Raw genomic sequence first — 17,068 nt, forward strand, 5'->3', positions numbered from 1 at the left:
ATAATATTACCCTTTAAAAAATACCCTTTATGATAATTTTAATCAAATTAAAATTTAAANAAAAGAAATTTACCAAACAACTTTAACTTAATTTTAAAAACTATTATTTTTCATAAAAACTTTATAATAGCTTTTAAGTTAGAAAAAAATCAGGACAAACAAGCTTTTAGTGGTGCTTTTCCATTAATTCTTTTAAGTTTCAATTTTGCAATCACACTTTCTTCAAAACTTAAAAAAGTTTTGATTTTTCATAAAATGTCAATAGAGTCTTAAAATTAACACCCGTCAATCTTTGGTTGGCATCATTTTTTTTTAACAGAGTTGGCATCATTTATGGTTGAGATTATGATGGTACCTAGATGTCTTTGAGCCTTTAACTTTTGTGATTAATTAATGAAAACATACTTGACAAATATTTTTATAGTTGTTCATTTTTCATAAATCTAATAATTTTATTTATGATTATGAAATACAAATATTTTCGACTAGCCCTGCTAATTATTATTTTAATCCTAAAGACTAACATAATAGGATCACAATCTTTTGATACTATCCCATGCTAATATATCCAAACATATATATGTTTTGAGCACTTTAATTTTTTCAAAGTAGCAATGTTGGAGGAACAATTTGATCAAACAAGGCTACTAGTGCACGGTCGATAATAGGGATAAGGCGACTAGTGCTCACCACAAGACGGAACGAACAACTGAACCCAGGGCCCAACAGCATGCGGACAAAATACTAATAGTATATTAAACAAAAGGTAGCTTACAAGTTTAAAATTCAAACAAAACATATTCATGTATCCGAATTGACTTGTTCACATAACAAATTTCATATAAATAGCTTAATTTTGGTTTGTTTGCACGCAAAATTAAGTTAATCAAGTAGTTTTGAAAAAAAGCTTGGATTAATACATCTTGCGTACATAAACAAATACAATCATCATTTCTATTTTCTGGTTGGTACACAACAAAGTTAATCGAACAAGAATGTCTGGGTGGTGTAGTTGGTTATCACGCTAGTCTCACACACTAGAGGTCCCCGGTTCGAACCCGGGCTCAGACATTAGAATAATTTTTACTATTTTTCAATCTGCATTATTCTCCTTCTTCGAACCTTCCAAATTCCTTCAAGCTTCAGCCATTATCATTTTTAAGGCAATCTTCCCAAAAAAACTCTCCAAACAAATTCATTCAGCTCTCCCACCCAAAAACCTCTCCTTCCTTACTCAACCTCGATTTATTTCCCCTCAAGCTTCACTTCCTCGTCAAAGTCCCTTTTCTCGGCATACGATTTTCAGTTTCTAGGGTTCCGTACAGTGTGGAAAAGGAGGATCGAGCTTAATCGAATCCAATGGATTGGGGAAACGTAACCGCGGAGGATCTGATCGACGCCCTTCGTGAAGTTGACTGGTCATCACCGCCGCGACCTCTCTCCGAATTCTTCTCCCGATTCACCGTCCCTCGATCATACGCTAAATGGAACAGCCGCCTTAAATGCAATCTCTACTAGTAAATCTTCGTTTAATCTTTGTTGTTTTCTTCTTCTTCTTCTAATTCGAATCAGTTTGAATCTTGATCTTTATTGTTTGGTTGCCGTGAAGAGAAAGGAAAATGTTCCAAAACAAGAAAATTCTTAAATCTTGATCGTGAATGTGCCTTTGCCAATACTGAATCAAATACTTCATTGCTTTTCGTTTCTTATTTGAATTTAAATGCTTTTATTTTTCTTTTGCAGCTATCGAACCAACTATTTTATAATGATTGTTCTCATTCTTGGTAAGTAGATAAAATCAGCGGTCCAGCTCGAATTTATTTTTTCTACATATATTTGTACTAATTTTTTGTGATTCTGCAGGTATGGGATTCCTGAGGAGACCGGTTGCTATTTTAGCTGCGATTTTAACAGCGCTTAGCATCGCATTTCTGAATGATAGGTAAGCTATGGTAAAACTCCTCTTCTTTTTGTGTTCTGAATTCGAGTCACTGAGGTTGTTATTTTGAATGTTACCTTTGAAATGGAAGGATGAGCCTAGTATTGAAGGTTACAATATGGTTAGATTTAGTTTCTCATCTGTGGTTGCTAATAATTGTTTTCTCGTACAGCTTTGCCGGTACTTTTAGTGAGAAGGTGACAAGAACTGTGCGGCAATTCTCTCCACATTTAGCAGCGAAGATGAGGCCTCCCCTTACGTAAGTTTATTCACTTTTTTGTTTCTGCAGAGTATCTGTTCTTGCTTTTGGTTATTAACTGTTTCATTTTTGCCAGGCCTGTTATTCGTGGACGACCGTCAGCTAAAAGAGCAATTCACATATGCGGTCGGCCTCGTTGGGTGTTTGTCTTCATATTCTCTTCTGGTATTACGTTTGAGAAATGTTTTTACATAAAGCAAAACTAATCTGTTTGTCATTAAATGTAGTATATAAAGCAACTGATTTTACCTTCTTGTTGCAGTGAGTTTTATCCTTTGGTATGTGTCCTGTGGTCTCTTGACTGTGCTATGGGCACTTGCCATTGCACTTCTTGGTATGTCACCTCCTTGTCTTTTTTTCTCGTTTCCCCCCTTAGACATGTTACCTTTTCATCTAACACTCTTTCTCGTTCTCTTTCTCTTTCAGCTACCATCCTCCATGCAAGTTTTAGAACACCTAACCTGAAGGCGCGTCTTAACACATTCCGTGAGGAATTTCGTGCAGTTTGGCGCAATTACAGTGAGCTGTAGTTCACATAGTTCGTAGCATGTGAGTATATCTGCATCCAATGTTATATTGGATTTTGGCTTCTTCATTTTGTTTGTTTTAAGGGTTTCCCTTGATTAAGAGTTTAGTGCTGTTATTCTTGTTTTACTTTTCTAGATTCAGCTGTTAATCTGTTGATTATTTTGGAATATCGTATTATTCACATTCTACTCTTATATATTCTAAGGTTATAGGCTTTTTATTTCACTATCATGATTTGCATAGTAGCGCAGTGGTATGTCCTTTAAATTTTTTCATTTGTTTGTATTCTCTTGTCCTTGCATGTATGATGTTGTGAAGCCTTCTCTATATAGTGTTACTGGTTACTGAGTATCTATAAGTATCACTTAGTGCTTTATTTCATCCGAATATGGTAACTCTGTGATTGTACTGGCTCTTTTTCTCTACGGTTAAGTACTAGTTGATAAAACACTTTGTTGTCCTCTTGAATGTGAGAACCTTGGAGAAAAGTTGGCGCTTGAAACCCCCATCCTTGTCTCAAAGTAAAAAGACTTAAAGCATTGAAGCATTGAATGGAGTAGAGATGTTCAAATGAGTTCTCTTTAGGTGTTGGTGAAGGCTTTGGGTCACTGCCACTGGGTTTCTACATGACGGTACTTTGCTTAATGGTTAAAAAGAATGTGTCTGCTTGTGGTATGCAAGTTGAAAAGGTTTAATTCTCTAATATCACTGGATTGGTTTTGGTTTTATTAAACAATATATATTTTGAGGATTAAATTTAAATTAATCACTTTGGTTTGTGCTGGGCCTAGTCCAAATGCCTGGGTTTCTATGTAAAGGGTCAACTGACCAGACCCTTCCAAGTTTAACAACTATTTTGAACCTTTGAAGTAGTAAAACTTAGGAAGACTACTTGCTCAAACTTTTGTTGTCATGGGGCTTGTTATTATTTTAATTATTTTTGAACTCTGGCATTGCCGGTGTGATTGAGAAAAGCTTGGGTTGGAAAAGTGTGTTTGAAATTGCTGTGAGAAAAAGTGTGGGTTGAGTCAGGAGCTGCTTTTGCATTACTGGCCCAAAACCAGGCAGTTTAGGTCAAAAGCCAAAATTCTTTAGGTTTATGGCATTGAGGTGAGGTTGAAACGCAGCTTTTAGCCCAAAAGCCCTTTCCCATGTCAATGCCAAACGGGGCCTTACTCCTCAAACTTCTACCTTAACCTTTATTATCATCAATGTAAATCAATCTATATTTGATTTGTAGTCCGCTTCTGGTACGTGAGTGGCCTATAGGAAGCCTTGCTCAAACATGATGGAGAGTTCATGGTGTTTCATTTTACAATTCTTTCTGATTGCGACTGCTGTCTTTGGTTTCAGGCAGGGATGGTTCTGATGATGTGAAACTCGTACAGCTTGTTATTCTAAGGTAGCTGCTGTTGCTGTTTCTACAAAATAATTTCTTTGGCTGGAATGAGGTGAAGGCTGCTAATCATTGCATATAATGGACAAGGTGTAAATTGTCAGGACCTCTTTGTTTCTGTAAAGCGGACCGTTTCTGTTGTTTTTTTAGTCCATAATATTGGAGAGACCTTGGAGGATGTTTTTATTAATACCCGTCCTTTAAAGAAAAAAAAAAGCGCAGGACTCATATAAGCAGTTAGCTCAAATATTCTTATAGTCATCAGGCAAGCTGGCTGCTAATGTTTCATTTAGCTGTACTTGATTTTTAGTTACTTCTAGTAGTTTTTGGTGTGACTTTAATGCTAAGGGACTGTAAACCTCTTGCAGATTGTGAATGATTTTACAGGTATGAATTCATTTCCTACTCTGGTTTATTTGGATGTTAGACTTCTAGTCAGAGCTATTGAAGTAGTTTTTCTGGTGAAGTGGATGGAGATGTGCAGGGTTGTATGTGTTCTGATTACTATCATTGTGGGAGCAACAGGTGGGTTAATAATTTTTCGGACTCAATCATTTTTCGGGTTTAAACTCATGTAAATTTTTCGAGTTATTAGTTTTTGTTTTGCAAATTAATTTTTTGAGTTATCAGTAATCTTTTATAACGATTTAATCATTTATATTTATTATCTAATTGACAAATATATATATAACTAATGAGCTAGTCTTGATTAGAAGAAAAAAAGGGTATAGCCCATTTGTAAGCTCGCTTTTTTATCTGCATGTAATTTCCAGTCACCTTCCTCTTTGAACCGACCTGTCCAACCTGGACCCCATATCTGGTGACAATCAAATCCAGCCAGATTACGCCACTCGCTTGAATTCATTGCCATAAAATTTGTATTCCTTTACCCCGTTTTGGAGGTTTTTTTGTAAATTTGTGGTAGCTATGATGACCCACGGTGTATCGCCATTTGTAAACAAGGTTGTGGATCATTTGTTCCTTGGGGCTTGGAGGATAGATGAACCCTTTTTATATCTTTTGTGCAGACAGGAACTTTTGCCAATGAACAGTAGATTAAGCCTCCTCGATGAGATTTGATCTTGTAAAAAGGGATGGAATTTTTAAAAGCAAAGTCGTACATTCGGCTCTCCGTTATCCTTATTTTATACGTTTCCTCCATCCAGGGCCGGCCCTTGGTGAAGTCATCCAAACAAGGATTTTAAGCTTTCAATTTGGAGAGGTTTTAATTTTTGAGAAAATTTATAATTTTATAATAATTATAATGTAATTAATTATATTAAAAATATACAAAAATTAAAAAAATATAAAAATAAAAAATAATTAATAAAATTATTTATTTTTTTACTTTTTTAATTATATGTTTAATAAATATTAATTTTTTATTACTTTATTATTTTTAGAATGTTATTAATTCTTAATTATATTCTCTTATTCCTCCAACAACTATTTTTTTTTTTCATTTATTTCTCTTATTTNTCCAACAACTATTTTTTTTTTCATTTATTTCTCTTATTTTCAATGAACGTATTTAATAATTTTCAACAGTTATTTTTTTTCTTATATATAAAATCAATTATTTTTTTTCAATATATAATATCTATTTTTAAAATCTTTCTCTTTCATTTGCACTTTCTTCTTTTAACTTCAATTTTCTCCAAAGAATACACAAGAAGTCTGTTCTTTTATTATCTTCATAAAACTATGAGCCTCATTTACAGTTTGCAATAAGCATTCAATAATTAAGTATTATTATTCTAATATTTAAAGATTTGTTTACTTTAATTTAGAGTTTATATTATATTGTTATATTATTTTTATTTTATGTGATAGTTGATTTATTTGAATTAAAAATTTTAATTGTTGATTTTCTATTAGCCATTTAAAAAATATAACATAATTATAATAGTTAAATATTTTTTACCTCATGTCAAATTGAAAATATGAATCTGGTTATTCAAGTAATTTTTTCACTTCAAAGTAGATTTGAACAATTTAAAATATATGAAAATATTTTTAGTTTTTTATTTAGCGGCAAAAAGTTAAAATCATTAGATGATAATAGTTTGAAAAAATATTGCCTTGATCTTGAATGTTCCTTAAAATATAACAACTATTCTGATATTGATGGTTTAGATTTATTTTCAGAGTTAAAAATTTTAAAAGAAATTATACAAAAAGAAAACAGTCCAATTGACGTACTTAATCATATAAGAATACTCGATTTTTTTTCAAATGCATATATTACTTTTAAAATAATGTTAACAATTCCAATAAGTGTTGTTTTAGGAAAATTTTTTTTTCAAAACTAAAATTAATAAAATCTTATTTAAGATCAACAATGTCTCAAGAAAAATTAAATGAATTGACTATATTATCAATTGAAAAAAAATTAAAAGAATTTAATTATAAAAGTTTAAATAAAAAATTTTACATATCAAAAAGTTAAAAAAAAATTTAAATTTTAATTAAAAAAATTTTATTTAAATATTTCACTTTTAAATTTTTTAACTTATTGAAGCGCCCCTGCCTCCGTCACCAAAACCATAATAAAATAACATGGTTCCACGATAAACGTGCTATCCTTTTCCAGGGAATCAACAATTCAAAGAGTAAAGCAGAAGCAGCACGTAATTGCCGTTTCCAAATTGCCATCAAAACGACAAAAACACAAAGAAAAGAGAGTTGGAAAAACTTTTAGCTCCTGGTTAAATACACAGGCTGGCCCACGTTATATCGGCTTCTTTTCAGGCTTCCGCCCATGTGCACCGCTATATTTTCTCTCCCCTCTCTATGCACCCAACAAATCTCCAACGAATGTTACAAATCATTGTAATGAGAGTGACAAGAAACGTAGCAGTGAGGTCGTGAGATGATGAGCGGAAGCAAAGGGGAGGAGCAGAGTTGGGGGGTTAAAAGGAGAAAGCTATGGAGCATTACCTGAATTGGGCACAAGCTTTGGCATCTGCTTGGGGTTTCATGTTGTTGGTAGGTCTCGTGTGCTGTTGCCTCAGCACAAAACCACGCCAACACGGTGACATAAACAACAGCAACGGCAGCTGTTCTTGTGAAGGAGGATATGACGGTGTTTGATGGTGGTTTTCGCATCTTCTGAACAGACCTTCCTTCCTTGTATTCTTTTTCTTTTCTTTTTTTTTTCTTTTATCCTTCTTGTATAGTACATGACTTGATTTTGGGTGATCCTTCTATTGGTATTTTTGTAGAGTTGCATGGAATTTTGTGAATGATTCAGTGGATTAACAATTTTTGAATTTCTTTTTTGTCCTTCTCATGAATTTACTTATTCAGAACTTGAAGACTCGAGGTCAACAAAGTTGAACTTGTTATTCCTTTCTTTGAGAAAATGGTGCTGGGTGGGGTCTGAATTATTAATCCAGCCTGGGTTTTTTTTTGGTGGGTAGCAGAATGAGATGCTCAGCTTACATAAAGATCATAAAAGCTGATGGAAAAGCGAGTTTATTACCCTTTTTTTTGTTGTTGTAATCATGGTTTATTATGGGCAGGCTCATCCCTCACTAAGGATTTCCTGCACCAAACTCTCTGAAGTCGTGTCAGTGAAAGTTGCTAGAAATCAATGCCACATTTTTGGTACACAGACATATTCAAAATTAGACTATATAATAGAAAAGAAAGATTACATATTAGCTAGAGGATTTATTCGTCACTTGAAAGAGTTGGGAAAAGTCTTGACAGGATCAGTTGCCTGGGTCACCTTAAGATTCATAAGAAAAATGAAGTATTGTTTGAGACTCGGGGTGGCAGTTGCACCCATGTACCATAGATCTGCTAAGTGGGCTCTAGATTTGACCCCAGATCTCTCTCTAGATGACTAGGTAGCTTGGTGCTAAACATGCTCAATCTGATCTGTCCATGTCTCCGCGGGATATCCCAATTAATCATAAACAATTTGTCCATTAACCAAGGAGAACACAGATACGAATGGTCTAACAGGCGCATCTCAACACAATCATGATGGATGTCACGCCAAATTTTGGCTCAGAGGTTTCCACTAGACCATGACATATAGAAAAGAAAGGAAGCTACGTCCATTTTTTCACTTTCCAAGCTGCTAGGAGACATACTGACCTGTAACTTTAGTTTCTGCATCTGGCAGATGGCAGATTGATCTGATACCACCGGCCCCTTCCAACTTGCATTTCTGCTTTGGGTTCTCCTTTCAAGTTCAAGATCAACCTCTGTGATTAGAGTATTATTGTAATTTTCCTTACCCTGGAGCGGCTAGCACCCTGCAGGCAAAATGATTCGTCATGCTCCCCTGCTTCCTTTTTATGCTGTCAGGTTTAACTTTTACCCAAGGCAAAACTAGGATGTCCAAACACACAGCTAGTTACAGAAGTGACCCTGGGACCTGGGCCTCGGTCTGAGAAAGCAATATTAACCTACTAAGCCCTGTATTCTTCTCCAGGATATTTGTCCACACACATAACAATTTGGGATCTGCTGAAGAAGGAATGATACTCTTCAGCATCCAGCCAACTGGCCCGATTCAAACTCAAATTCGACTTCTCTGCCTGGGAGACAAACTATATTCAGATCCTGAGGTTGCCAATAATCTAAATAAATGAACTTATGAAGCCAAGGGTCAAAGCGCTCAAGTTTCTAAATGTTTTCCCATAAAAAACTAGAGCTATAGATAGGATTTCCAGCAAATAGATAGTAATTCTGACTACTTGAAATGGTGGAATTTCCCGCCAAGTTCGAAGAGGTTGGTCGGCACTATATAGTAGGGTCAGGATTTCACGTTTGAGGGACGAACAAGAGGTGAGTCGGTCCTGAAGCCTTGGAGCAATTGGGGGAAGATAGCTGAGCTAGACACAACGAACAGAGGTGTTGAGCTGCAAACGACATTGGAGCAATTTGGGGAAGATAGCTGAGCTAGAGACGACGAACCGAGGTGTTGAGCTACAAACGACATTGGACTGAGCCCGTAAGTTAAGAGAGGGACTGCATGGACAAAGGGCAAGGGAATGGTTGCCTTCAAGTCAAGTAGCGAGTTCCACCAGAGTTCAAGTCAAGGGAATGTACAGTTCTATCTACAAGCTCAAATGCTATAATGTATTCATATTCAATGACTTCTGTACCATTTTAATATAAAATTTAACCTTTCAAAAAAAATAATTATTGACTAATTGCTGTAAAAGCATCTTATTAAACTAAATATAAGAGTAAAATTATAAAATTTGTTTAAAAAAAAGATATATTATAAATTTTTAAAACTTTTGGAACGTAGGTCTCTACTAGTCCTTATTTATGTTAGAACATCAAATTGAAAAATATAAAAATTGGCTTTAAGTCGTGTATCAATGTCACTATCCTTAAAGTTTTATTCACTTTCATTTGCACACCTTCAAGGCGAGTTTCAATACCATTATCCTTAAGATTTTATTCGCCCGCACTTATAATGTACAAAAAAGTTATAGACATATAAACCTCGAAAATACAATAAAATTTAGAGCTTGACGGTGTTTTGTATTGACAAAATCAATCCACTAAGCATTTACCAGAATATAACAAGATTATCAATCTTCTATAATTTTTGCCTGTTCAGTCAGCTTGTTTTGGATTCTTATGGTCCTCTTTAGATGTCCCATGGGAGTAGAATCCAGTGCTACTGTGGATGGTGGTAGTGGCGGAGATGCTGTTGGCAGCGAAGATGGAGGAGATGGTCCAGATACCAATGGCGGCGGAGATGGAGGAGGCGGCGATGGCCGAGTTGCAGGCGTCTGGAAGTTTGGTATATATTGTCATATATATAAACAGAGAATCATCTCTTGGTTCTTTGCTAGGCTTGGAGAAAAATAAATTTGATTCAATTTGCATCATTGTTGATCCTTTTGAATGAATCATATATATATTGGAATTATATATAAACAAAGAGAAAAACAAATATTATTATAACTATAATTAATTGGGTGCATTCTGTGTTAATTAATCCGTGGCTGTAAATGAAGTTTTTTGTAATAATCATTGGAGTAACTTTTTTACTTGCAAATCGTAATTGACTTTTAATTAATTAAAATCCCTGGTATACATGCATGATGCATGCATTCAAAGTCAATCGCATTTTTAAAGTTATTCTGACAGAGTCAGTCAGCTCCGCCCACCGCCACCGCCACCGCCACCCTTCTTATGATCCATTCAGCGATGTTGCTTATATACAAGAGTAAAAACTAGCTTCCTTCAAGTTTCTTATATTGGTTGACTGCCGAATTATGATGATCATGTTTGACCATTTAAACCTACGTTTTGTTTGAAAAGTTTGGCAATTAGATAAGAGATTGACTATTCCATCGTCCCCTCCAACTATAAAAGGAGTTGACGAATAGAAACCTTGTTCATCATCAAGATTCAATCCATTTTCGGTGCATTTGGAAACGAAGAAAAGGGATGGAACCTTGGGGAATTCCACTTATTTTTTTCTCTGTATTTCTTTGCATGGTGCTTTTCTTTGCTTGCCTAAGTCGATGTGGTTACGTAGGGGGTAACGTTGGTAGCGGCGGCGCTGGTCATCACTTTGGTGGAGGGGGTCATGGGCCTCATGGCTTTGGAGGAGATGTAGCCATAGATATCGGTGGCTCTGACAGCGGTGGTGGTGTTGCTGGCGGATGCAGCGATTGGGGGGTTGGTGGTACAGGAGGGCATAGCAGTTGGGGAGGAGGTGGAGGAGGTTTTGATGGTGGAGGTGGAGGTGGTGGTGGTGGAGGGGGTTGTGATGGTGGTGGTGGTGGTGGTGGAGGGGGTTGTGATGGTGGTGGTGGTGGAGGCGGAGGCGGAGGAGGTGGCTGTTAATGAGACTAGTTAATCCGGTACGTGAGAAGGTCAAATCGTTTGCTTTAAGCCAAGCCAAAACAAGCCAAATAAAAAAAATAGAGCTATTTGTAAATTCAATTGCTACATGCAAATTTAAAAATTTCATTTATTCGTTATTGTAAATTATGATTTGTAAGCTTGATTAAAGGAAAAGGATAAAAAAGGCAGAGAGAGATATTTACTATAATTTTTTTTTCATTTGTTTAGAATTTTTATTTATATATTTTTGTAAATTATGATATTTCTTTTAAAATATATTTTTGTATTGCATGTCTCGTCATTCTTATTGTTAGTTTATTTCTATTATTAGAGTTTAAATTTCAAGATATATGATTTTTAAAAATTAAAATTTTAATTAATAACATAAAATAAAACAAATGACATAAAATTTATGAATTCATTTTCATCGATCAAAAATTAACTTTATCAAATTTGTAATTAAATATATATTATAAATAATTAAACTCTTATATTTAATGCATTAAATATAAGAAAAAAACCATAAAAAAAGGGAAAAAATCAATATCATTATGTATCGTTTGCATGAATTATGTATCCTCCCCTTGACAAAGACAAAAGTACCAAGAAAATGAAATATTGTATGCTTGTATAGAGGAGCCCTTTGAACAGTTTCCTATATATTTTTTTTCGAAAAAATTATGAGAAATAATCTTCGTAGTAAGGTGACTTAAAAAATGATCGTCTCTATAATTTTAACTATTTTTAGCCAATTTGTGACACGACTTGACAAGAATACCCTTTAATTCAATTAATTTAAATGAAGGCAGGTCTCAGTTTCTTTCCTTCTGCTCTCCCACTATTCAGCTTAAAATTTCAAAATTAAATCTCGATTTAGATTTAGCTATCCATCCGTTTAGCTCTCCAGCGCCATCGAGGTCTATATTGACAGCCATCTTTCTCACGATCCCAAAATGCAGAGATGACATTAAGGTATTTGTTATGGGTTCTTGCGTTTATTTAGGGTTATTCATAGAACGAAAAAGTTGATGAGTAAATTATATGAGTTTAGAAACTTAAATCTGGCTGGGGGTAGCGAAATCAATCAGTTTATAGGCGATGCGTGAATATTTCTTAGGCATTGAGTCACTGAATATTAGGGTGGGTGACTGGATATTAGGAATCATAACCTGTTTATTTGGCATTAGGTGCCTGAATATTTATTGAGCATTGTGTGAGTTCTTTATAAGCATTACGTGACTGAATATATGTTGAGCGTTGCGTGAGAGTTAATACGTGACTGAATATTACCTGACTGAATATTTGTTGAACATTGCGTGAGTTTTTTATAGGCATTACGTGACTGAATATTTGTTAGCGTTGCGTGACAGACGTTACGTGACTTAATATTACGTGACTGAATATTTGTTGAGTATTACGTGACCTATTTGTAGGCATTGCGTGACTTTAGCTACCTAATGCTGAAGGTGATTCTCTACTGATTATCTTCAATAACCTAATAAGGTCTAATGCAATTCTTGAAGTTTATATATAATTTCAAAATTGTATAGTAGCAATAGTATTAGATTTTGGTTGGTCTACCATGATGCCTAAATTAAAAAAAAAAAAAAGAAGAGAANAGAGAAAAGAGGAAACGATAACGAATTTCTTGGAAAAGAAAAAAGATGTAACATTAAAATCCTTTTTGATTAGTGAAAAAGAGAGAAAACCTTTATGTTACTTTTTATTAAGAATTTCTTGAAAAATGATGTTTGGCTTGGGTTTTGCTTTTAAGAGATAGATAAGATGAAAGAGCAGGCCGAACAGGTACTTAATAACCAATTCAGCCCCTCTTCATTGCATTGATATGGTTGTAGAAAACGAAGAGTCAGCTTTCATGCCTATAAATAAAGGGAACCATTAACCATTTGAATCAAATTCAATTATCTTAATCAATCTCAGATAATTGAAAAATGACCTTCAGAGATCCAAGAATGGAGAAGGGCAAAGAGGCAGCCTTTGAAGAGGAGGAGGTGCCTTTGAATGTGAGGGACCAATTGCACATATTTTTTAGTGTGAGGGACCAGTTGCACATATTCCAGCAGGAGATTCAAGTCCTCATCGATAACCTGATGCAAAGGACTTTTGACCTGGAGGTTGCCATCTTGAGCAACGAAAAGATTCTCGTCGAGATAGAGTTCAAAGTAAATGAACTTATGAAGAAATGAACTACGGTTCATTTTTTTGTATCATCTCCTTGTATTTTCGAGAGGGTTTTTTAATAAAATTTGAATAAAATTTATAGCAATTTTTATTTTCATTGAGAAAATATTTTGTTGGGTTATTTTCTTCATTTAAGTTATATTATGCTGAATAATTACGTGAGTGGATGTTAGCCATTGGGTGACCTATTATTAGGTATTGGGAGAGTGGGTTATACGCGGCGCGTGAATTGTGCTATGCATATCTTCTGTTGAGACATTGCGTGAGTGGTTTGTATGTATATGGAATAGAGTACTTATGGTGACGTGTTGTTATGTATTGCGTGACGTTGGGTCAGTACGTGACTGTTTAAGTTGGCATAACGTGAGTGGATATTAGGCATCAATTGACTTATTATTAGGTATTGCGAGACTGGTGGTGCGTGACTAGTGCAATTCACCTCTTATTTAGAGGCTTATTAGTCATTGGGTGACTTATTCTTAGTTGTTGCGAGCATGGCGGTGCTTGACTGACTTGTGCAATTCATGTGTTGCTTTGAGGCTTTTGTTCAGTAATTTTTTAGGTAGTGCGTGACTGATTTTTATATATTACGTTACCTGTTGTAGCGAGAGTGGTGGCGCATAACTTGTACAATTCATGTGTTGTTTTGAGGCTTTTGTTCAGTAGTTTTTAGGCTTGCGCATATGTATGGAGTCTGACCGTGAATTACTTGTGCAATTCACCTATTGTTTTTTAGGTGGTAGCGATTTTTCTCTGCTTCGCCTGCAACAGGAGGTTCGAAACCCCTCAACAAGTAATCTACGGTCAGACCCCACACATATGTGCCCTATGGGAATGCATTCCACTCGTCAATGTTCTCAACCAGCGACAACAACCATGGAACCACAGATCGTCCGTAGTCTTGACAGAATAAAACATTGATCGCGATCAAGAAGAGGGCCATCTTGCTCGCATCTTCCTCTTGCTGAAACTGCCTTCTCTTGAACGTATCTAAAACTTGTTGGATCTTCACCTCCTTCCCCAATCCTTAATATCTTAGGTGAATTCTTGAAATAGAATAATTAATCCAAGTGTGGAGCATGGATTATTAAGTAAATCAACATATATACATTAAAGCATTACAGTTGACCCAAAATAATACAGAATGAACCCATGCAGATAAATTTCATGCAGTTATGACACTCGTGCAATTTCCTACAACAATAGCCACGCAATTACTAACATTAAATCACGTAATTCTAAGAACAACTAATCGAATCACGCATACACTAACTGATAACATAGAAACCAGTCACGCAATGACCTATCAATCAGTCACGCTAAGTTGAACCCTTTTTCAATCACGCAACCCCAACGTGACCCCATGCCAAAATCCACTCACGCAAAAGGTGCCAACCATCTAAGCACGCCCTCACTCACGCAATATCCAAACCCTTAACCGAATTCCTAACACATACATATCAACCAGTCACGCATGACCAGTCACCTTTCCACCCCTAAACACCAACAATACCACCTTCATATTTATATTCAAAAATTTCAAACAACAAAAATATCAATATGAACGTGCAATATGTATAGGTTTTTGCTCAAAAACCTTAACCTTAAACATGAATAATAACCATTCTGTCAAAAACCTCCACATGGTTGAAAATAAAATAAAAAAATTTATAAAAAAATATTATATCTTTCTCAGAGTAATGTCAACTTCCTCACATTGCTCAATATGTGAACTACTTTTGTGCGAATAATAACCACTCTAAAAGGCTCCTACCACTGCCAAAATGCTAGGAAATTGAACTGTCGAGGAATGCTTTTGCAGACTTACTTTTGAGGATATGTACGGCCTCTCGATGAAACCAAAGAGTTACGGTCCACATAAAAGACATACTTGACCCGTTAATAGGTTTCGGGTTGAGGCGCGGAGCCTAGCAAATAGGTCGATTTCATTAAGGATAATTTTGTTCAATTTTTTTTTCTCTTGATTAAAAATAGTTAAAATTATAAAAAAGATCATTTTAAAAAACGTCTTATACCTAAGGTCCATTTAAGAAAAGGACTCTTTTTTTTCAGTCAAACACGTTACCTTGATTGGTTTTTGTACGTCTGTTTCATGTAATTCATCAATTTCGTCCAATTTTGTGTTGAAAGCAAAGGCAAGAATTAAAAGACAACAGGGTGATTCATCGTGGCTCCAACTATAAAGGGAGTTGAATAGTGAAATAGTTCATCAATCCTTCGGTGGACAATAAACGAAAAGAATAATGATGGAACCTTGGGTGGTTTTTGTTATGTTTTTTCTCTGTATTTTGCTGCTTTGCGCTGGTACTTTATGCTTGCCAAACTAGTCGATCAGGTAACAACGGGGGCTCTGATGGTGGTGGTGGGCATGGCTTTGGTCGAGGTGGTCACGTGTCTCATGGCTTTGGTGGAGGTGGAGATATAAACATGACTATGGGCGCTTGGGGAGGAGGTGGTTGTGGCGGTGGTGGAGGAGGAGGTGGTGGTGGAGGCTGTTAATGAGATTGATCACATATGTAGAAGGTCAAATGGTTATGCCAATCTTAATTTTCACGTAAAAGATATGAAATGTGAGGTTATTTGCAGATTTAACATTCTCATTAATTTTATTATTGTGAATAATTAAAACTCTGTAAGTCTGATTAAAGGGAAAAAAAGTAAAAGAAGAAAAGGAAAAAACATCAAAATATAGAAAATCTACTATGGAGTTTTTTTCTTAAAGATATATAATGCATATGCTGATTTTTTTTTATAGTTAAAAAGATAGACAATTAAGATAAAATTGAATTAACATATGACAGAAAAATTACTATTAATGAAAAATGGAGCTGATGATTGATCAATTTTCTAATTTAATATATATTTATATATATGAGTAGCGAATTGTAAGAGTATTTTCACTTAGATAAAAATTATTAAGTGGTTTTTTTAATTGGAAGAAGAGCGATTCAGATCTTATTTTTTAAATAGAAGATCATGTACCAACTAATAAACTAAATATTCGAATACTCATTGAGTGTTTCACTTGGTGTTTTTTTTTTTTTTAATTTTGTATCATGTGTTCAGAAAATGTTTTGTATTAACATCATGCTTATATTAATTTATATGTTATTGATATTTTTTTAAAAAAAGTTTTCTACAAAAAAACTACCACTCGATGTTAGTGAATGCTGTCGATATCGAAGGGTTGAGATGCCTTTAAGTTTCGGGATTTATGATTTAAGGGTTAGAATATTTTATTAATATTAAAAAATTAAATACAATATAAAATTATGAAATAGAAAATCAAACTAGATATTAAAGGAGGAAAAAATCATTCAATTTTTTTTTCATTTTTCTTCTTTTATACACTATTGGCATGGAATATTTCAAGTCAAGGCCTCAATGCCTGGACCAATCATGGGGAGAATAGTCAGCTCTTTTTGCTTGTTTGAAGATGCATAGCAGGGTAGGGAGGCAAATCCAGGAGGATCAGAAATGCCAAATTGGAATTTAATTCCAACAAAATTCCTCCAAGCTTCATGTAAACTCCATTATTTTTTTCATTGAATTTTCATTTTTAATTCATTACTTATACAGCATGAGAATCCTGATTAGAAGTTCCTGACCAATTTCTTGTACATTTCAAGAGTCAAACACATTACCTTTGATAGTTTTTCGTGGCAAAAGCATGGGACTGATTAGATAAGAGAATAATTCATGTGCCTCCAACTATCAAGGGAGTTGAATTAATGGAGAAGTAGTTCATCAATCCTACGTTAGACAGGAAACAAAAAAGAAAGGATGGAACCTTGGGTAGTCCCTCTGATGGCGTTGGCGCTAATGGTTTTGGTCGAGGTGGTCACAGGTCTCATGGCAATGGCGGATCAGGTGGAGGTGGAGATATAAATAT

General features: G+C 34.9%; 2 protein-coding genes and 1 non-coding gene across 3 annotated transcripts; all 3 read left to right on the forward strand.

Moving 5' to 3' along the window:
- On the forward strand, positions 998–1,071 carry TRNAV-CAC. Its single transcript has one exon. It is a non-coding gene; the product is annotated as a tRNA-Val (tRNA).
- Positions 1,105–4,543, forward strand: LOC18597681 (PRA1 family protein A1). The gene is made up of 8 exons (XM_007026840.2): positions 1,105–1,517; positions 1,744–1,784; positions 1,864–1,942; positions 2,112–2,198; positions 2,275–2,363; positions 2,461–2,532; positions 2,625–2,747; positions 4,080–4,543. Exons 1-7 carry the CDS (start codon positions 1,360–1,362, stop codon positions 2,726–2,728), a joined length of 630 nt encoding a protein of 209 aa, XP_007026902.1. The 5' UTR covers positions 1,105–1,359; the 3' UTR covers positions 2,729–2,747; positions 4,080–4,543.
- LOC18597684 (loricrin) lies at positions 9,754–10,953 on the forward strand. The gene is made up of 2 exons (XM_018120875.1): positions 9,754–9,898; positions 10,643–10,953. Exons 1-2 carry the CDS (start codon positions 9,754–9,756, stop codon positions 10,951–10,953), a joined length of 456 nt encoding a protein of 151 aa, XP_017976364.1.

Source organism: Theobroma cacao, chromosome 5, assembly GCF_000208745.1.
Source record: "Theobroma cacao cultivar B97-61/B2 chromosome 5, Criollo_cocoa_genome_V2, whole genome shotgun sequence".
Taxonomy (NCBI): Eukaryota; Viridiplantae; Streptophyta; class Magnoliopsida; order Malvales; family Malvaceae; genus Theobroma; species Theobroma cacao.